The sequence below is a fragment of the Hyaena hyaena genome, unplaced genomic scaffold (genome assembly GCF_003009895.1).
Source record: "Hyaena hyaena isolate Hyena2069 unplaced genomic scaffold, ASM300989v1 scaffold_548, whole genome shotgun sequence".
NCBI classification, from domain to species: Eukaryota; Metazoa; Chordata; class Mammalia; order Carnivora; family Hyaenidae; genus Hyaena; species Hyaena hyaena.
This window is the reverse complement of record NW_024081181.1, coordinates 411,864-433,360: the sequence shown is the minus strand read 5'-3', so window position 1 is coordinate 433,360 and position 21,497 is coordinate 411,864. Positions and strand designations below refer to the sequence as shown.

General features: G+C 57.1%; 1 protein-coding gene across 1 annotated transcript in view; it reads left to right on the top strand.

Annotated features, from left to right (window-relative positions):
• Positions 1–21,497, top strand: part of PTPRN2 (protein tyrosine phosphatase receptor type N2) — a 754,508-nt gene that overhangs the window by 661,701 nt on the left and 71,310 nt on the right. Inside the window, exon 14 of the mRNA XM_039255854.1 lies at positions 9,189–9,374. Within this exon, the coding sequence (XP_039111785.1) occupies positions 9,189–9,374 (186 nt within the window). The remainder of the gene's footprint in view (positions 1–9,188; positions 9,375–21,497) is intronic.

Sequence of the window (21,497 nt, the reverse complement as noted above, 5' to 3'; positions counted from 1 at the left end):
GGGGAGAGCCTTCCAGCATGCACCGGGCTGGGGCTCGTTTTCCTTTTCCCTGCAGTACTGATCAGATAAGCTATTTATGGTGAGGATATTGACGTGGAACAGCCCCGGTAACCAGATCCTGAGTTGCGGTGCCCGTGGGCACACCCGGCCGCCCAGAATGCGCTGCGGCTGCTCCTCGGTTGTGCTCAGTGTAGGAAGAAGGAGCGGCACCCGAACCGCGCTGTGCGCTGCGCAGGGAGAGGTGGTTATACGAGACGTTTTCTTTCCTTTCTGTGCTTTCTCTCCTTAATGAGACGTTGTGGCCGCGTCGGCGATCTGGGGTATTTTCTCCCATGCTCTTCCCCACTTAGCCTTCATCCTAGTGAATGGAGAACTGTATGCATTTGAAACACACCTCGTTTCCGCTTTTCTTATTACAGAAGTCATACATGCTTCATGGGGGGGAGGGATGAGCAAAATTAAAAGTAAAGTAGAAACCTCTGTTCTTCCCGGCAGGCTGGGTGGGTCCTGCCCTTCCGGGTCCTCCTTGCGTCTGCTTCCAAACCAGAGGGTCTGTGGGCCCCACAGCCCCCAGTTGAACCAGCCGCTCCCAGCTGCCCACACCCCCGCCGTCCCCACGAGCCGCCTCGTGGGTGCTTTGTGTGCCATTGTTTCTGCGGCACTTGTCGATCCCCGGTGCCCTTGGAGCCAGAGGCCAGTCCCTCCCCAGAGAGGGCTAGGCCCCCCTTCAACGCTTAGTGCTGCGCCCAGGCCGTAATTGGCCCCTCTCCCTGCGCACCCTAATGAACGCCCTCCTCGGTTCTGCCCTGTTACCGCAAAGACGCTCTCCAAACACCCCTGGGGCCCCAGCGGCCCTTTGTGTGCACACCCCGCGGCCCGCGGCTTTGTTCCGATTGTTCCCTGAAAGGTACAAAGAGGTTTTTCTTGAGCCTTTGTCGTCTTGGTCTTTCTTTCCGCGGAATTTGGGAATGACAGGTCTTTTCTCTCCGAGCGATTCCCACTCTGCAATTTCCCCATCAGATGAAGATTTGAGAAGTGAGACATTTGCATTATTATGTGTACGGATGGATTTCTGCCCCCAGAATCCTATTCAACTTATTTTGCAAATTGTGTTACAAAGAAGTATAAAATAGTTTGAGGCTCTGCGGGAATAGCCCAGGGGCTCAGCTGCAAGGCTAGCCGAGGGCAGGCATCGCAGGAGGTCAGCACGCTGTACAGACCTGTCCCCCATCCGGCACCCGGCACCCCAAGGGTTCCACAGCCAGCATGCAGCACCCCAAAGATTCCTCAGCCGGGACCCAGCACCCCAAGTGTTCCCCAGCCAGCACCCCAAGGGTTCCTCAGCCGGCACCCAGCACCCCAAGTGTTCCTCAGCCAGCACCCCAAAGATTCCTCAGCCGGGACCCGGCACCCCAAGTGTTCCCCAGCTGGCAGCCGGCACCCAGCACCCCAAAGATTCCTCAGCCGGGACCCAGCACCCCAAGTGTTCCTCAGCCGACACCCGGCACCCCAAGGGTTCCCCAGCTCGCACTCCAAGAGTTCCTCAGCCAGCACTAGGCAACCCAAGGGCTCCTCACCAGTACCCCAAGTATTCCCCAGCCGGCACCCCAAAGGTCCCCTGGCTGGCACCTGGCATCCCAAAGGTTCCTCGGCCGGCACCCGGCACTTCAAGGGTTCCCCAGGTACCCAGCACCCCAAGGGTTCACTCTGATGTGTAGAGCTCTCTGGGCTTGAGCAAACGCTATGCTGACCTGAGGGGTCCTGCCCTGAGGTCCGGGAGCCCGTGGGTGCTCATGAGTGGCGGGCCCAGCCATGACACGGTGCCTGTGGGCTCTGGACATGCTGGAGGCAGCCCAGCACCACCCAGAGGCCAAGGTTTCGAATGTGCTTGGAGAGTTTGTGAGCATTTGGGTGCAGGCACTCGAGTTCTGCTTTCCTGACAAACCAGGAACCTTCCAGATACTTTAAATAGTGCAGCACTGACTTTGGGATCAAGCACTTAAATTTGTGGGACTGAAAACACTCTTCTTTTTAAAATGTTTTTTTAACATTTTTATTTATTTTTGAGAGAGAGAGAGACAGCGTGAGCAGGGGAGGGGCAGAGAGAGGGAGACACAGAATCTGAAGCAGCTCCAGGCTCTGAGCTGTCAGCACAGAGCCCAACGTGGGGCTGAACCCACAAACTGTGAGATCATGATCTGAGCCCAAGTCGGTCGCTTAACCAACTGAGCCTCCAGGTGCCCCACACTCTTATTTTTTAGAGGTCGCGTTACTCTGGTTGCTACAGGAAGGATGGGGAGAGAGACCCCTTGCTGAAGACTGTGGTCCGTTGTCACACTGGATTCCACGTGGCCCGTGGTGCCATGGTCCAGCCGGGGTGGCCTTGGGGCCTAACCTGGTGTCCTGATCTCCTGTGCTCTCACACGAAGGAGGCTCTTCAGGGAGCCGGGTGGCCCAGCGTCCCATCCTCACCTCTGCAGGAGCCGGGTGGCCCAGCGTCCCGTCCTCCCCTCTGCAGGAGCCGGGTGGCCCAGCGTCCCGTCCTCACCTCTGCGGGAGCCGGGTGGCCCACCAGCAGCAGCTGCTCAGTGCCTCGTCCACGCCCACCCACCAAGTCGGCCCCACCGGCTCCAGACGCTGTCACTACCCCCTCTGCAGGCCTCGAAACTGAGACTTAGAACTGGGCAACGTACGCAGAGCCACGCAGCCAGGCCGTGGCTGAGCTGGGGTTCCAACCGCTGCGACCTGGGCCCGTGGTCCTTGCCGTCGGCCTCCGGTCATGACTGCAGGCTGAGGTCCGCCTGTGGCCTGCGCTCTCCAGCACTGATGGGTTTGTCTTTCTGCGCGGGACTTCCCCTGGGACACTAGCCGTCTAGCACGCGTGCTTCCCAAGGGCAGGGGCTCACCGACCGTCGACAGCGGCCGCTGTGGAGATCGCCTGCAAATCCGTGTGCCTCGTCCCCTCAGGAACGTGAGCTGCTCTACATCCGTTTTCCTTAAGAACTTCCTGCACACCTGAGGGCGGAGGGTTGACTGCCAAGAAGGTACAGAGCACATATGCTAACTGAGTAGATCTCTCCGGAAAGCCCCCTCTCCAGAGGTGGACGTCCTGAGGACGCAGAGCACCGAGTCCAAAATACGTGATTTCCCCCTTTGCTTCCTGGGAGACAAACCTTTAACTCACACGTGCGCTGGCATCTCCTTTGCTAACACGCAGGCACTGGATGAGAAAACAGATTTGGTGACGCTCCCAGGGGGTGACTTATGGACCCGCAGTGAGCCGTCTGGTCGAGAGGGCGCACACCATGCGTGCAGAGGACACAGCAGAGTAGGTCTGCATCCCGGGCGCACGGTGCTCCGCGGCGTAAGTGGGCGAGGACGGGCCACGTAAGGAGCCTTTTGGAGGGGGTTGTGTGGCTGGCTGGCCCCACGTGAGAGTCTGTGACCAAAAAATTCATTTGATTAGACCCGCCCTCTTCTTCCTTCCTAATTAACTGCCCCCTGGTCGTTGAACCACATGAATTCCCACACGAAGATTGTGATTGTCCTATAAACTCGGGGGTCGAGCTGAACACCCAGGACCACGTTCATCAAAGCGGTAATTTAGACGTTGAAGTGGAGTTGGGCTGGATCTTAAACATTATGAGATTTGCACTTTCTGGTGAGGGCTCTGGAAGGTGCCGCACAACCGTTTCCAGTGAAGACACGTTTGGGAGAAATCTCTCCTGTGCTCAGGGCAGGGTCACACCGGACGCTGGAATGCCCGGGGTCCCTGAGTGGATGTCGCATTCCAGAAGGCACCACGGAGTCTGCATTGTTGCCAATGCTGTCGATGGGCCTGCTCTCCTGCGCTCCCCTTTTGCGGCATCCGTAGCCTGACCCAGGGAACTTGCTGGGTCATAACGAAAGACAGCCGAGCCTCGTCGGCCTGGGCTCCCGGCTGCTTCCAGAGCACACCTGCGCCCTGCCCTGGGCACGGTCAGTACTCTGCGCACCTTCAGGGCCCCCACAGGCGGCCCTGGGCCTGTATTTTACCACGGAGCACTCCTGGTGACGGGTGTGTGTCACTGGCCGTCTGAGTGTCTGCTCGTCCCACGTAGGCCCCACGTGAGCCTGAGAGCTAACGGAGGCCACTCACAGCCGGGAAGTGCCCTGCTCCGATACGGCTCCGTGTGGCAGGAACTAGAGCCGTAAGCCTCACAGAACATTCTAAATAAAGGCCTGCGCCCACCGCACAGCTGAACTGCTGCCGCAGGGGCTGGAGGCTCAGGCCTCCACCCCCTCTCTTGGACCTGGATTGTCCTCTTCCGTGTAGATGAGACTTTCAGATGAACAGTGCGGTGTCACCCAGGCCAGTCTGGGGAGGGCGCAGGGGCCAGACGGCGGTGCTGCGAGCCCCGGCCACGCCACGTGGGTCAGGTGGTGGTCTGCGTCTTGTCTCTTAAAGCGGAGCTCGGGTGTCCTCAGGAAATGTTGGTTTTAAAGTAGCAGTATGGATGGACCTTGAGGGTGTTATGCTGAGCGAGATAAGTCAGGCAGAGAAGGACAAATATCATATGTTTGCACGTATAGGAGGATTAGGAGGAACTTAACAGAGGAACAAGGGGGAGAAGAAGGGGGAAATGGTGGGGGAAAGGGAGAGAGGCAAACCATGAGAGACTCTTGAATGCTGACAAAAACTGAGGACTGATGGATGTGGGGGGGAGGAGGGATGGGCATGGAGGAGGGCACTTGTGGGGATGAGCACTGGGTGTTATGTGGAAACTAATTTGACAATAAACTATTTAAAAAATAAATAAATAAATAAATAAATAAATAAATAAATAAATAAATAAAGTAGCAGTAAGGAGGGGCACCTGGGTGACCTGGTCATTGAGCGTCCAGCTCTTGACCTCGGCTCAGGTCATGATCTCACAGTTCGTGGGATCAAGCCCCACATCAGGCTCCTTGCTGACAGTGTAGAGCCTGCTTGGGATTCTCTCTCCTTCTCTCTGCCCCACCTCCATTATCTCATTCTCTCTGACTCTCAAAAATAAATAAAATTTAAAAAAATAAAAATATTATAAAATGAGGTAAGAGCACAGAGACTGGTCAGAATACAGGATTTCTATCACTAATTTTCAAGCCATAGTCAACCTGAAGCACTAATTAGGGGGGCACATGGTGGTTCCCCCAGAGATCTCTCCCATGGGCAGAGAAGCCTCCCTGGGGGCATCCGGAGCTGACCTGGCAGCTGGGGAGAGAGGGGGACGCAGATTCCTCCTGTGGGGGCTCACAGTCAGGGTCCCAGAGCAGCCTGGCCTGTGTCCCCTCCTGGTGGGTGTGTTCATCCGACCCAGTGGTTGAAACAGATGGGCACAGAGGGGCATCGGAGGCTGGGGCTGGCCCCTCGCGGTCTGTGGGCCGCATGGGCCGTGCTCTCCCGGGGCCCTTACAGGTGTGTCCACGCCTCTGCTGCCGTGACGCTCACGCGGCGACCCCGTGTTGTGGGGCCAGCACGCGGTGCAACTCCCGGGTCTCACGTTAGGGAGATGAGGCGGGGGAGGGTAAGCTGTTTGCCCGAGGTCACAGGAGTGGCGACCCCTGGCCGCTGCTCCCTCCTCAGTGCCCAGCTCGGACCCCAGCTCAACAGAAGCCGCCAAGCAGACCCCAAGGATGCCACTCGGAACAGCTGGCCCCCCCGCGGGTCCTGCGCGGACCTCAGCCACGATGCCCACGTCTCCGCAACAGTGGGCTTGCGGGACGTGGGATGGGAGGGGAAGGAGGGCGCAGGGGCCGCAGGTGAGTGGCGGCTTCCTTTGGGGCCTCACCCCCTGACTGGCGTCCCCACCTGCACAGACCACCTCACTTGCCATCTGTGCTTCCCAGACAGAACGCCGACAGCCGAAGGCAGCCCGGAGACTGGGAATGCGGGCGCCCACAGCCAGTGGAGAGCTGTGGCCGGGCCGTTCTTCCGATTTTTCCCCTCTGCGGGGTACCGCGCCCACTTGGAGACTGTAGCCCCTCCGGGTCCTGATCCTTCTCTCACAACGCCTGGCTGAGCCCACTGCCCACTCTGCAGCTTCCCATCCGGGAGGCCCCTGCCCACCGGCTCCCATTCCCCAGATCCCCAAACAGCTCTGGGCTGGACCATGAGCACAGGGCGGGGGGGAGGGGGTCAGGGCCGGGCTCGTCTCCCCAGACAGTTATTCCTGGCATCCAGGAGCGGCGTGTGAGGCCAGCCGGGTGCTGGCTGGGGGCACGGGGAGAGCACAGCTGAGTGCAGCCACCAGTCAGCCCGCATCAGGGTCAGGCTGGCCCCCACAGACCGGGGGCTGTGAGGGCCTCAAGTGCGCAGTGGCCTCAAATCCAAGAACCTACTTCTGACGTCACCCCCCACCCCCACCCCCGAGACACTGGTCCTAGCTGCTGGCTGTGCTCTTCACGCAGAACCTGGACAGCAGTGGTTCAAAATCAAGGTCCCAGCTGAGCAGGTGGCCCGTGTCTTTACCTGTATGTAGAGAATGTGATGGGAGAAGCCAGGGCCCCTGGCACCCACCGGCCTGGCCAGGGCTGCTCCCTCACTCTCGGGGTGGCCGCTCTCCCAGGCGCCCGGGGGGTGGGTGTGCACTGCCCTGGGACGCAGGCCAGGACCACATCTTGGAGCCTTCTCTCTGTCTGCAAGAATTCCGTTGGCTTCTTAAAATTATTTTTTCATGTTTATTTTTGAGAGACAGAGTGCAAGTTGGGGAGGGGCAGAGAGAGAGGGAGACACAGAATCGGAAGCAGCTCCAGGCTCCGAGCTGTCAGCACAGAGCCCGAGGTGGGACTTGAACCCACGAACCGTGAGATCATGACCTGAGCTGAAGTTGGACGTTTAACCAACTGAACACCCCTGTGCCCCAAGAACCCTCTGTTTTCAAGGACCCACAGGCAGCACCAGCATGGAGCGGCGCCGCAGCACTTCGGCCCCAGGTCGCAGCCCCGCACCGTCCACGGAGCCTCTGGTCAGCTGCTAAGTCAAAGTGCCAAGGGCCGAGTCTGACCAACGACCACTGCCTCTCCCGGCTCCAGGGTTTTGTGGCTTCTCTGGAAGTATCTTTGAACTCACTGAGCCCTTGGGACTGTTCGTTTTTGTTGTGTGAACGTTCGCGCGGCCTGCTGAGCAATGACGGGAGACTTTCCCTGCGGCCACCATGGGCATCTCACGGTAACAAGGCCAGTACTGCCACTTGAAGAGTGGAAACGCCCGGAGACCTTGAGTGACGCGCCCCGTCCCTGGAGGCTGTGTGGCCTCCCTCGAGGAGAGAGCCCGTGGTCACCCCCATCCCCGCACGGTCCTGGGGGGCACCCGGCTGCAGTGGCGTTTGTTTCTTAGTGACCAAATCACGGCCATCTCAAATCTGCGTCCCCGGGGCGCTCCTTCCTGGATGCATCTTCTGCGCCCTCCGGGCCTGCGGTGGAGTTGCCTGGAGGTTCCGGTCGGACTTACTACTTGCTCTGCAGGTGATCGTCTCCCGTGGGAAAGAAGTGCTTACTGACACCATCTCTCTTATTAAAAGTAGCCACTGTTTCTGTGGCTGCGGCTTGTTTGTTTGTTTTTAAGATTATGAGAAACCTGGCTGGGTTTTTTAACAAACTCATCGTGTGAAAGCCGTGTGTGAGCCGGACAGCACTGGGGATGGTGGCCAGATGCAGGGGACGCACAGTGGCGCCCCCCCCACCCCCCGCCACCCTCACGGTGGCCTGTGTCTGACGTTCCCCTGGCTCTTTGGGACGCCCACAGCCCTGCTCCCCGAGACCCACGGCTCTGGCTGGCGGAGGGTTTGTGCGGCGCAGGGCTCTGTCCCGGCTCCGGGCCCACGTGTCGTGCCTTCCCCGGGAGCTGCGCCCAGAGAGCTCTCCCTATGGTGGCAGCTGCCTTACGAAGGTCTCCAACGCTGAGGAAAATGGCAGCTGCGCGGAAGGTTCAGGAAAACACGTGAGCGTTGTGTGGGTTCGTGGAGCTGGTGGGGGCAGCGCTGGGAGGGAGCAGCACTGGGAGGCCGGCAGCTTTGGAGCATCTGGCCCCGCGAAGGCATGTTTAATTCCTGTCCTGGGCTCCCATTCGTTTACGGACTCTGTCCTGATGTCGTTAGTTTGATGGCTCCGGTTACGGTGATGTTTCCGGGGGCAGAAGGTGGAAGTCATGAGGTCGTGGCGCCGGAGCCCTTGCAGGGTAGTGGTTTGCTAGTGAGGGGTGGGGGGGGCGTCCCTGCTGACTGTCCGATGACAGCCAGCGCTAACGTGGGCCCCACCGGGTCCCCGTCTCTGAGTGCCGCGTACGCCCAGTGCAGGGCCACGAGGACCCTGCGGTGACGGAACAGAAGCTCAGTCCCCCTGAGATTTTCCTTTACATCTGTAAGCTTCGTCTTTGGGAGTCTGGTCAGAGAAGCAAACCCTTTTCTATTAACCACATACTTTCCTTTTTATATGTGATTTTATTTGTTACCTCCTGCGTGGGCTCTTACCTGCTGGGGGAAAGGGGGGAGCCACACAGCGGTTGTTACCCCCCACTCCCCAATGCCTGACCGCAGTAGCAACCTCAGAGCGCAGTCACACCCTTCCCTGCCTCTGTGACCCGTCTTCTGAGGAGGAAGGAAGGAGGCATGACTCAGCCTGCACGTTGCATGGTCCTGAGGCTGGTCCAGTGTCACCGCGGAGCTCGGTCCAGGGGCCTTTTTGTGAATGTGTGTGTGTATCTGTGTCTGCAGTGTACATATGTGTATGTGCGCACGTGTGCACAGATGTGTGTATGTGTGTGTATCTGTGTCTGCAGTGTACATATGTGTATGTGCGCGCGTGCGCACAGATGTGTGTTTGTGTATCTGTGTCTGCAGTGTACATGTGTGTATGTGCACGTGTGCGCAGATATGTGTATGTGTGTATCTGTGTCTGCAGTGTACGTATGTGTATGTGCGCACGTGTGCACAGATGTGTGTATGTATCTGTGTTTGCAGTGTACATGTGTGTATGTGCGCGCGTGTGCACAGATGTGTGTCTGTGTGTGTGTATCTGTGTATTGTGTGTGTGTACATGTACGTGTGTGTGCTGTGTGCATGTGCGTGCCCGCAGGGGAGACCCCCGCGTGCCCCTAGGTGCGCAGGCCGGGCCAGGCAGGGGGGAGGCCGCGGCCGCTGGGCAGCACTAACGCCCTCGCTGTCCCCCAGGAGCTGTGCCGGCAGCGCATGGCCACGCGCACGTCGGAGCGCCCGCCCACGGCCCGCGTCAGCAGCGTGTCGTCCGCGCTCAGTGACGGGCCGGCGCCCAGCCCCTCTGCGCGGAGCAGCACGTCGTCCTGGTCAGAGGAGCCGGTGCAGCCGCACATGGACATCTCCACCGGCCACGTGGTCCTGGTAAGGCCCGCGTCCTCGCCGTCGGGAAGCGCCGGTCCCCGGTCTGCAGGAGGGGTGCGGCCGGGGGCGGGGAGGGGGGGGCCTATGGCGCCCCGGCCCCCCAGGTCCCATCCCTCACACGCCCGCCACTTCAGAGCCGTCAGCAGCAAGCCCGCCTGCCGGGCCGCCGGCCGGAAACGACGACCGGGAAAGTCCAGACCCCGCCCACCCGGCCCTCCCAGGCGAAGAGAGGATGGGGCTGCGGCCGCGGGGTCTCCCCCGTCTTGTGCCTGGAGTGCACGCGCACCCTGGGTGTCTTGTTTTCAGTGGACACCTACTGCGTGCACTGCCGTCATCCATCACTCGTGGCGTCTTCCCCTGTGGTGTGGCTGCCAAGTGTGGGTTGGGTCGATGAGCGTCCCTCACCTGCTGCTTCCGGGCACAGGTGGGGGCGTGGAGCCCAGCTTTTTCGTAAGAAGAGGCCCTGGAGGCCCTGGGTGGAAGCCTCCGCTGTGGGGCCCTCCTTCCACGCGTCGGGGGACAAACTGTCCCCATCCCGTCTTTCCCCAAACTGAGTGTCGTCCCCGAGGCCCCGGGCGTGGAGAGGCCGTGCACGGCGCTCAGTCCAGAGTTGGGGTGAGTCTCCTCTTACGTGACGGGTTTTCCCCCGGAAGTTCAGGCTGCGAGTCTTCCGCTTGCAGAGCTAACACGCAGCTGCTAGCCGTGACCTCCCGGGGACCGTTCCAGCGACGAGAAGCGAGCCCTGGACTGTGGCCCGTGACACGGGAACACACCCCAGATCCGGGCAGTGTTTTTCATGGTCTGGTCTACGTCCCCGTGCCTGTGTGGGACAGGCCCCACAAGTGGTGCTTGTTGTCTCGAAACACTCATCTGCTCACCGACAGGGTAGTGAGACGGCAGTGCGCCAGCAGCCTCGTCCACTCCAGCTGCCACAGCAAACTCCGCAAGGTTCCGGCCCCCAGAGTCCCAGGGGCTCGACGTCCAAGATGGAGGAACTGCAGTTGGGTATCTGGGGAGGCCCCTTCCCTTCGCAGCCAGAACCTTCTTCCACGGCCACCCGCCTCCTGGGAGGGGCTCCGGTGGCCAGCCGCCCCCCCCCCCCACATCCCCACTCCCGGTTCCTGCCCCAGCCGTTCCCCCCGCGCCCTCACCCTTGGTGGAAACGGGGTCTGTGTATGTGGCTCTCAGCACTTGCTGCCTCATGCAGGGTCCTGACTGGGTCCTTTGACCCAGCCTGACGTGTGGGTTCAGGCCCTGCGTCATCCTGCCCCGCGTGTCTGCATCCCAAGCACCCCCCTGTGCAGACCCCAGAAGCCTACAGCCATTGGCCCAAGTGAGCCAGGAGCATTTTCACAAAAATTCTCACCCACTAAAAGCAGGTAAAATGACTCACCCTTTAGGCCCTCAAGCCGTAGTCTGTTCTCGTGGGGAACGCGGAAGGCCACAGAGCACACTGGGCTAGGCCAGAGTCACGGCCAACAGTACTGGCGCTCTTGTTACTGGTTCACGGATGGCCCTCCCCCTCCCTAGCACGGCCTGTAGAAACCCGGCGGTCCGAACCTCAGGAATGTGCCGGAATGCCTGACCTTCTAACTCGTTAAGCCTACAAGGAAGGTCATTCTGAGGTGATCAGTCAGCTCGACCCTGCGTAATGAAAGGTCCGTGTTTACCAGACAGCTACACAGTGACCTTCCTGAAGTCCACACGAAGCGCTCGAGGACCATCCGATAAATGACACAAAGTCCAGGCAGATCCCAGGGAGCAGCCGTTCCGATGCCCGCTGCTCCCCGCGCCTCGTGCAGATGCGACATTGTACGTCACGGGGAGGATGAGACCCACGGCAAAGCTGTTTACGTCGGGACAAGGGGTGGAAGCAAGGAGCACCCCACACAGTAGGGAGGGCGTCAGCCAAGTTGTCGGGAAAGCATACGAATCACGAAAACCTGCGGCCAGGGTGCAAAACTGGAACGTTCTCTTCAGCAAAGGATGGAATGCATGTTTGAAGGAATATGTGACATGGGAAGTCAAGCCAGATGTCCGTCCCTGGTGTCCAAGTACCAACCATCAGGAGCAGCTGACCTGGGGGCGGGGCTGACATGGGCCGGGCTCGCCTGGGGGTGGGGCTCGCCTGGGAAGCAGGTTGACCTAGCGTGAGGCTCCTCCGGGGGAATCAGGCTCAGCTGGGCTTGTCCCCTGGTCACTTTCTGCTGTAGAGTCCGGGGCTTCCTGTGCAAGGTGCTGTGAGCTCCTGCCTGGAAGGCACAGGAAGAGAACTCTAGAAATAAATGCCCCACCCAACGAGCTGGTCCTCCTGCGCAGACCGGGGCCATCAGAGCTGCCCTGCTGGGGCACCGAAGGGTCAGCTCAAGATAGGGGTCCTGGGAGGCCGGGTATGTGGACCCCAGCCTTTGTGGCGCTGAGGGAAGCAGTGCTGGGTCTGGGTCCCACGAGCTTGAGCCACGGCCGGGTGGGGAGTGGGGGCACCGTGAGATTCCCAGACGGAATGAGATTCTGAAGAACATTTGCAGGGCAGCAGGGTGGTGCTTCCTCAGGACCCCTGCAGAGCTCTAGAGAACAAGGGGCCCCTGACTATCGTGAGCATTGCTGTGTCTGGAACGTGTGATGGGGGTGCCGGAGGGAAGGCATCACCTTTGGACTTGGCAGTTAGGAAGGTCATTCCCATATCACGTGTGTTCCCAGAGGCTGGAGTGTGGTGCTCTGTAGATGCCAAGAGCAGGTCAGGGTCTGGAGACCCGAGGACACGGGCGCCTGCTGCGAAGCCGGTGTAACAGAGAACGCGCGGCCGCGAGAACGCATGCGGAGCGGCCAGGATGCGTCTACGCCAGCCTCCTGCCCTTCTGCACAGGCTGGAAGGCCGGGGAGCAGTGTGCGGGGAGCAGACACACGGACGGAAAGTTGGCTTGCTGCTGTCCCCATTACGACTGAAGGAACAGAGATCCGAATTCAGGAAAACATTGCTGGATGGTCTCATAAACACGCCTCTGCCCATGTTGAGGGTCAATCATGCTGTGATTGCCCTTCGCCCTCCAAGAGCGAGAGGCAGGAATGGGCGTCACTGCACATTCACGCAGCAGCCACAGCTCAGACCCCGAGAGGTGGGAGCCGACGGCAGCCCCGTCCCCCGGGTGAGGACGCCGCCGCCGAGTGCTGGGGTGAATGCACAAAAGTGCGGGTCCCCCCACCGGGAACGTCTACAGGCTTCCCCAGGGAGAAGACAGGAGCGAGCTGACGGAGCAGGTTTGGTGGCTGGCGGCTGCGGAGAGACGTGTGTGCAGGGGAGCAGGGGAGGTGTGCGCAGGGGAGGGGAGAGGGGTGCAACCCCCCCCTCCCGCCACACCCAGTGCTCCCCCAGCATTGCCCCCGTGTCTCTGCCCCAGTGCCTCCCACCAGCCCAGGGTGTCACCCACGGCACGAGTCCCTTGCCCACGTAGGCGGGCGGCCCAGAGACACTCGGCTGGAAGCCACTGGGGCAGCCTCGGCACCTTCATCTTGAGAACTAGCACTTGCCGCTCTTCCTGAAAGGACTTGGTTCTGTGGCCCCTGGCGGCCCTCCTCCCGTGGCCCTGCTCTCAGAGACCCGGGGGAGCACCCACGGCTTGGTGGCCCGTGTCCTCACGGTGACGGTGGCCGGCCCCTCCCCCAGAGCCATCACTACTGCAGGCTTTCTGTGACAAGCAGGTAGTAGCTGCACAGAGCCCAGCGCTTCCAGGGGACCCTGCGCCTGGGAGACGGCTCCACGTGAGGATACATGACTCTGCTCCTCGTAACAGCCCGTGGTTTTCCGTTACTCGGCGCACGACAGTTTGTTTTCTGCTGCTCAGGGTAACAGCTTTCACCTGCAGATTTTCAGATGACACGGCTCTACAAGACCCTAGGTCATTGAGGATGCCTCCCGTTGACTTCGAGAGGTCCTGGCAAACTTCCTGCCCGAATGTCTGACTGATGGGCCCTCCCACCAGCTACGTGGAAGCCGGTGCCTGTGTCCCCGGACACAGCCGTGGGCACTGGGCGGCCTCCGTCTTTCCCACTGTTGCGTGTACGTGCTATTTTAAAGCATTTTTAATTTACATTTCTCTCATCGTGGGTCTGATGGGGCAACCTTTCCTGCATTTGGGAGCCATGTACCGTTCCTTCCAGAAGTGTCCCTCAGGGCCTGCCGGTCCACCGGCTTCCACAGCCCACGTGTAGCCACCATTTATGTGGTACAAGCCACGGATGCTGGCAAGAGTTCACCAAACTCGACGTTGTGGGGACACCGAGTCAGTCTCGCCCCACCTCCGTGCGCCCGATGAGGCACCCATGAGAGAGGCTCTGATAGCGACCAGTTTGGGTAAATTTCAGTGAGAACAGAAAAGAACCGTCTGAAAAGTCTCCCTGCGACAAAGGTTCGCGCTGCCGCAGGGGAGGCAGGCTCGTGGCTCAGAGCGGCGTTTCCTACGCGTACGGTCCGTGGGCCAGGGCTGCGAGCCGGCGCCGAGCAGGGGTGTCCTGCGCCATGACAGCGGTAAGAGGAGCCCAAGGGGCATGAGGGCCGGGCTGCTGTGGGGTCTCTGGGCCTCCAGGGACCCGTCCTGGGCAACACACTCGTGCCCCCTCGCAGTCCCTGAGGCCGGGGCCCCCGGGGCCTCCCTCCCCACGCGTGGATGCCGTCTTCTCCCGCGTCCTCGCTGGCCACCCTTCTGTGTGTCTGTGTCCGGGACACCGGTCACACCGGATCAGGCCCCCCCACCTCCCTTTACCTTAATCACCACACGAAGCCCCCATCCCCAAATACGGTTGTGTCCTGAGTTGGGGGGTTGGGGCTTCTGCACAGGAATATGGGGTCGCAGTGAGCCCATGACAGGGGCTGGCACTTGAACTACCCCACCTCCTGCAGCTTGAAGCAGGTGACAGGCCGCTGTCTCTCCTGTCGCGTCCTCCCTGCGCCGCAGGGGCTCAGCGAGCGGGAACACTGCCCCCTCCCCACGGCCGGCTCAGGAGGCTCCTCCGGCAGCTGGGACACTGGCCACTCTCAGTGGCTTGGTTTTGACACGAGGCAGAGAGTGTCATTTCTGCTGTCCAGTCTTTACTGGGGGCATGGGTTATTTATTGTATTTTTGAAGGGGAGTGATTTGCCTTGTTATTTTTAAAATTCTGCTTTACTGTTTAAAACGCTAGGATGACGCTAGAATGCTCTCCCGGCTTGTTAGAATTTCTTGTCATGAGGTAAAACACCGTGAGTAAAGTCATGTGTCCAATTATATTTGTTGAGTTAAATAATCAAACAGTAAATTTGGTAGCTAGTAAGTCTGTGAGGCAAAGAAATTGAAACTGATGCCCAAAATAGGGCGTGGGACACATTCATTCCTATACATACACACGGGAAATGTCTCCTGAGTGCACAGTGACCTGCTTGGACTTCCCCCGACTGCCCTGACGGGAAAAGCCATGAGAAGATGTGTGTCCTTCTGGCCCCTTCGGTCACCCCAAGACCTTCTAGATTTGCAGACAGTGTTCAGGGGAGTGAGGGGCAACAGGAGCATTGCAGGCCCAAGATGGAGTAGTGGGTGGCTCATGTTCAAATGAGTGTGCAAAACTAACAATATGTAAAAACTAGTTTTTGAAATTGCATTAAACCTGCGGTTCCACAAATGAGGCATGCATGGGCGAGCTGCACTGACTTTTGCCCACCTTCGTATCCTCAGCGTCTGGCTCAGCTCTCACACATAGCAGGTATTGAATTAAATTGTCTGAATGCCCGAGGGAAGCAGATGGTACGTGTTTCGCCCCTGAGAAGTTTGCCATCTATCTGAAGTTAGAAGGGCTTAATATCTGGAAAACACTGGGCGCGGCCAAATGCCAAATCGAGCTCTTTTACGGGAAGACTTCTTCATCCTTCGTGAAGGCATGGGGTGGCGGGGGAGACTGAGGAGGTTCTGGGCGCAGTCTTGGTCAAGGAGGGAGCAGCTCTCTGGGTGGGCGGGAGACAGAGTGGGCAAGGGGACCGCCCGTCGGAGCCCCGGAGTCAGTGCCCAGGCTGGAGTGGATGGCGGGTGAAAGAGGAGGTTAGTGCGACCTGGCCGCACACCGCACTCGAGTGTGTGCCTGATCCATACGCAAGCACTGCGGTTTCTGGGACAGGAAGAGCGACAGCCATTTATTCACTTGTTCTCTTACTTGTGTCCATTTGCTGGAAGGTGAGAGAATATATGTGACCAGCAAGCCAGGGACGGACAGGGTCAAGGCCACTGTTCTCTGATGTGTGTCCGAAAATGATTTTACTTAACTGTCACAGTTGCATAATAGATTAGCCAATGGTCAAATTCTAGTTAATTTTTTCTCATTACTTTAAAAATGCTGTTTTCTCTGGCACGGCAGCTGTTGAGAAGGCCGTTTGTGACTGGCCCGATGGCGGCTCCTTTGGGGCTCACTCTACTTTCTTCCTGAATCATACACCTTTGTGGTTCTGGGATCTCGCCGGGCCCTGTCTTGGTGCAGACCTATTTTATTCTTACTCTGCTCCAGCTTTACTGCGTTCCTACATCGGAGAGTCCCTGTCCTGCAGCAGTTCACGGGAATGACCAGCCATTCACAGTTTGCACTGACCATCTGTGTTCTCTCCTCTGGCGGGTGCACACGGCATCCACGCCCCCACGGTCCTCCGTCTTCCACGCTTCCTCTCGTGTCCCTCCGTCCTGCCCCCCAGGGGATGTCCTCAGGTCCGTTGTCCGGTTCGCAGTGTCTCTCTTCCTCAGTGTCTAATCGACATGTGGCCTGTCTACTGCATTAATAATTACAAGGAGCATATTTTTCATCTGTAGTTGTTCTACTTATTCTTTTTTGAATCTGCCGCCATATTGTTCGTACGCTGTCGATCCTCACTACACTGCCTTCAGTCATTAAAGATGCATTATTTGATTGTTTCTATCTAATGCTTCTATCATCTAGGTTCTTATGACTCTGATCCTGCTCTTTGATGTATTTGCTGACTTGCTTATGAGGGCTTCTCAGCTGGTGGGTTCTGCAATTTCTATCTTTTGTGGTTTTGTGTAGCTGCACTGAGGATGTTTAACTGGAGAGAGGTTCTGAGGTCATTTGGCCATACACTCTGGGCTACCATCAAACCAGGACCATCATTTTATCAATTCCTCACCTGGAGATTTTTAGACCACCCGCATACTGTAACTTTGAGCCTCAGTCCTAGGTGAGGCCAGTGATCTGAACGCCTTCCCATTCCGAATCCAGGTGGAAATAGATATGCTTTCTTGTGGCGTGAGCAAGCTCTTTTACTGGGAATGAGGTCTTCTGGGGGGTCCTTGGTGTGGGGGAGCCCCCACATCCACATCTTCCCTCCTGCCTGGCCAGGCTTCCCCAAGACCCCACATGGACAGAAAAACCCAAGACCCTGGCTGGGTTTTAGGTCCAGGAAATCGTCTGCCCTGCTCTCCCTCAAGGGCTCGAGTGTCTTTGGGTCATGAGCTTCCCACTGGCCTCCCTCTTCGTTTCAGATATCTGGGGGTTTCCCTTAACCTTGTAAAAGGCTGACTCTGCCATCTGTGCAGCATTTCTGCACATCTTGTGGTCTCTTGGGGTCACCTCACCCTTTGTGTCTCTGGGACCAGAAGACTTAATGCAGGCTGAACAAAGGGGACGCAGAGTGAATGGTGCATTGCTGTTTGGTTTCATGTTATGTCAACAGTGGCATCTGAGAACCAACTTTATGTTCTGCTTAGTAAGGAAAGACATCTGAAGGTGGCAACCTATTGTCACAAAAAGCCAGGCAGCGACCTCACGCAGGCTGGGTCCCCCATTTCCCTTTCTATCTGCTCGCCAAGGGGTGACCTGGGTCTGGAAATGCTCGCACGCCCGTCTGTGGGGGTGCTTTGCCGGGACGCCGGCCGGCGGGCGGAGCAGGCAGCCGAGGGGACCCCGCATGCTGACGGCTGATGGCCCTGGAGAAGTTCCAGGCGGCACACGTGTGGTGGTGACGGTGAAGGCAGCTGGTGGCAGGGGAGGCTCCAGGCTCCGTGGCTGCGCTGCGCGGGGACAGAAGAGCAGGCGGGGTGACAGCTGACAGCACACTCCCTTTTCCTCCGTCAAACCCCGAGAACCCGTGGGCGGGTAAGGCGGGCAGTCCAAGGCACAATCAGCAGTTGAGCTGGAAAAAGATTAGAAGTATGGTTGATAGTCTTATCTCTGACTCTGCACCCTAGAAAGGGAAGGTCATTTCTGGTAGATCAGTTCACTTCTCTGCTCTCCTTGGAATTCCTCCTTTCAGAGGCATCGAGTGAAAAGTGCTGGGCGGTCAAGTGCCGGTCACGGCGGCTGAGGACTGAGCCCCCCTTCCGTCCACGGAGTGGGGGAGCGCAGACGACCGGGCCCCATCCCCCACCGAGCCCAGTGAAGACAAATGTTGAGCTTCACGGCCCTGGGGGGGCTGGCTCCCCGCCTTGCCTATTGCTCACAGCAGGCAGCCTGTTGGCTTTAGGAAATTAGGAACCAAAGCGCTCTGAGCTCTTTAGAATTTCTGCAAGTGCTTTCTAGTAAGTGCTGTAGAGCCCAGCATCTCCCACGGGGATACGGGAGAGGGCTTTGCGCCTGTGAGCCTCTCCTGGGCACCCTCCACTACCCTCGCTGGAATTCTCCGTTCTTCCTACGCGCCCCATCAGAACGTCCGGTTCAGAACCCGGAAGTGCTACTCAGAGAAGACCCGATGAGGGGCGGCTGGGGGCTGAGTGGGCTGGCAGGCGACAGCCCCCCCCGCCCAGGGGCCTCCCGTTCGTAACACTCTTGTCTTCCAGCGAAAACGGTCCCCTCGGGACACTTTCATGCCAGGCGGGTGAGGGTAGCGGTGTTGGGTCTTTGAGGAGACAGTCTGGTCCGGTGCCAGGACTTGGAAGTGACTGTCTGTCCATTTGGGCAGCGTGGGGGACGGCCACCCAGACACACATATCTGTCTGCTGGCTCGCGGCCGGGAAAACAGCTCCTCAAACACTGCTTGGAGGCGCTCTGAGGAGCCCGCAGAGCCTGAGTCACAGATCGCCAGTGTAGACACAGCCCACGGCACCGCGTCTCGCTGGGTCTCACCCGCCAGCCCCCACAGTGCCGGAGGGGACGGTGGGCGTGGCTGCTTTGCGAGAGCCTGTGTTGCTGCTAGAATTTGTGACCAGAAGGCCTCCTCAGGGTCTGGTTTTCTTCGACCTGCGTTTTCATGACTCGTTTTTCCTCTCGCAGCCCTGACTTTCCCATCAGCCCTTTGGAATCCAAGGTTGGTTTCCGGCTGAACTTGGTGCATTAGTGGAATTCCTAAATAACTTGTGGCTTAAAGTATTTTTCGTCTGTCAAAGGGACACGGTGGCAGCTGAAATCAAATTCTTTTCTCATTTGATAAGACTGTGTTAATTTATGCAGATAGAAACCCATAAAACTATTTGCAAACACGTTCTTTCATCTTGTTCAGGTAATTTATGACGAATAAATAGAGAAGTAGCTTTATCAGACAGCTTCCTTTTCAGTTGGACTGTGCAGACTTCTCAGCCACATCAAAAGCTCAGGGATATTCTTTCTCGAGTAAAAGCTAACACCGGTTTCTGCGCTAAACTGTAGTCAAACTTTGATTTTGCAGATGGAATGATTTGCTTCTTGCCAAGCACAGAGGCTTCAGGCCGGTGAGGTGGGAGGCTTCGTGCACTTCCTTCTGACTTTCCATCTGTCGGGAGGCGATGTCCCATTGATGGAAGTCGGACACCTTAGAAGTAAGTGCTTGCTTAGAAAATAGCTCTGCCAGGACTTTCAAATGCCACGGACAGACACTTTAAACTTCCAGAAAGCAGAAATTAATAGAAATAGCATGCAACGGAATTGTTTTTTCTTCAGACTTGTGTTAATTGAAGGAGCTGCAGACCGGCAGACTGACATTTTAAATCGCCACATCATCAGTTGTGGGGCTGGGGGTGGGGGGGTGGCTGCTGTTGTTAGTATCTGTAGACCAAAATGACAGAAAAAAGGGAAACACACAAAAGATATTTGGTAAAGGCAGGTGGTCTGGATGAATAATGTGCCTTTCATTAACATAGTTCCCTTATTAACTGTATAATTAATTGTACACAGCCCAGGGAAGCGATGGAAATTGCATTTTGAGATGTATCAAAGCGGACTTACGCCTCAGACTTCCATGCAATTCACCATTAATGAAGCCAGTGATGGAACCCTCAAATCTATAATTATTACTTACTCTTTGAGTGACAAGCAAAGAATTTTATCAGCAGAGTTTTAAATGAAAGGGGATTAGCGGCTAATGTTGAAATTGTTAATCTTCTGTCTGAAAATAATTTTGAAGAAAATGTTTTAGTGGAAGGAGAGGTCTGAGAAAAGCATTTGCCATTAAAATCGCCATTTTCTGCTACTCTGTGCGCGTTTGTCCCCGTTGACAGCAGGGTGCAAATATTTTTGAAAGTGAATGAATATTTTATAGGATCCAGAGGTGCTCACACATTCTAGGGATGGATTATGCAATATTCCCAAATATCCTGGCGGAGGTGAGGGAATCCAAAAGCCAGCCAGGAAAAAGAGCCAGCACTGGAAAAATTAAAATCTATGAGCACATTCTAAAAGAGATGGAAATGTGTTTAGTGGGAGAGAGCTGTGCCTTTTCCCCCTTCCAGGTGCTCCTTTGATTTAAGATCACAAGAGCAAATATTGTCAGAGGAAGCTGTTACACGAAGCACTGGTGTCCATTTGTCCCAAAAGATCTCACTGGTGACGCTGCCGTGGCTGGGACGCCAGAAACCCGTGGGTCCCCCACGCAGGGGTCCAAGTTAGAGACGGCGGAGCTGTCGCACATTCTCCAGACGAGATTCACACGGCAAATGTTTATTGGCCACCCAGGCCGTGCCAGGCTCCATGCCAGACAGTGGAGAGGCTGCAAGGGGTAAAATAATTGGCCTATTGGGAATTCCTAAAATGTATCTTACATTTATTTCGTTGTCCTGATTTTTCCCACCGACTTGATGGCACGGACTCAAATACTAAGTTGATAGTGATCTGGTTAGAACTCAGTCACTGTGAACAGGAGAAAGGCAGCGTGAGGCCTCTAGACGCTCGGGAAGGTTGGTGTGGGAGGGACGGTCCCTCTAGGGCCTTCGGCGAATCCCACATGTGTTCCGGGCTGAAGGTCACGCTGGCGCCCCTCGCTGACTGGGGGACAGGCCGGCGGGACGCGGGCTCTGCTGTGGTTCCTTGGAAGCTCTGAGCTGCCCCCACGTGCGGTGCAGATGTGTTCTCTTGTCGTTTCCTAAACATTCTTGTTTTCTCACACCTGACGTCTTTTTGGTTTCAATCTTTAAAACAGAAAAAAAACGTATTTTAATGCACTGGTCCTGACACTTTGCTCCAGTTTGTGAATCTCTCACGGGATTTTGTGAGCAGGCATCTGGGAACCTGCTCGTGATTGTAGTAGTGGTTTAATCGCCGGAGTCAGCGTGGCCTGAAAGCGGTAACGCGGGTTTCCAGCCCACCAGGACACAATTCGCTCAAGAGGGTGACGGCAGGTGACAGCAGGCTCCTAACACAGCTGCATTCGTGTTCGTGCGTGCGTACACACGCGCACACCTTTGTCTGCGATTTAGAATGCAGGATGATTTTGGGGACGCCTGGGTGGCTTAGTCGGTTAAGCATCCGACTTTCGCTTAGGTCATGATCTCACAATTTGTGGGTTCGAGCCCCGTGTCAGGCTCTGTGCTGACTGCCAGCTCACAGCCTGGAGGCTGCTTCAGTCTGTGACTCCCTCTCTCTCTGACCCTCCCCTGCTCACGCTGTCTCTCTCTCTCTCTCTCCTAGAAATAAAAACTAAAAAAAAAAAAAACATTTAAAAAAGAATGCAGGATTTTACATTTTAAATTTTGGGTTAAGCTATTGACTGTTAATTTTCCGTGGTGCTTGGGGCAGGCTTCAGTGAGATTTTGTGCACTGCAAAGATGAAAACCGAGCAGTGCTATCAAATAGCTGAATGTTTTGTCCATCCGGCCAAAGCACGGAGGTTGTTGGAAATACGGATTTTACTTAGACTTTGACTTCGGGGAAAGTAAGGCTGTGACCCTGTTTCTCAGCCGAACGCAGCAAGAC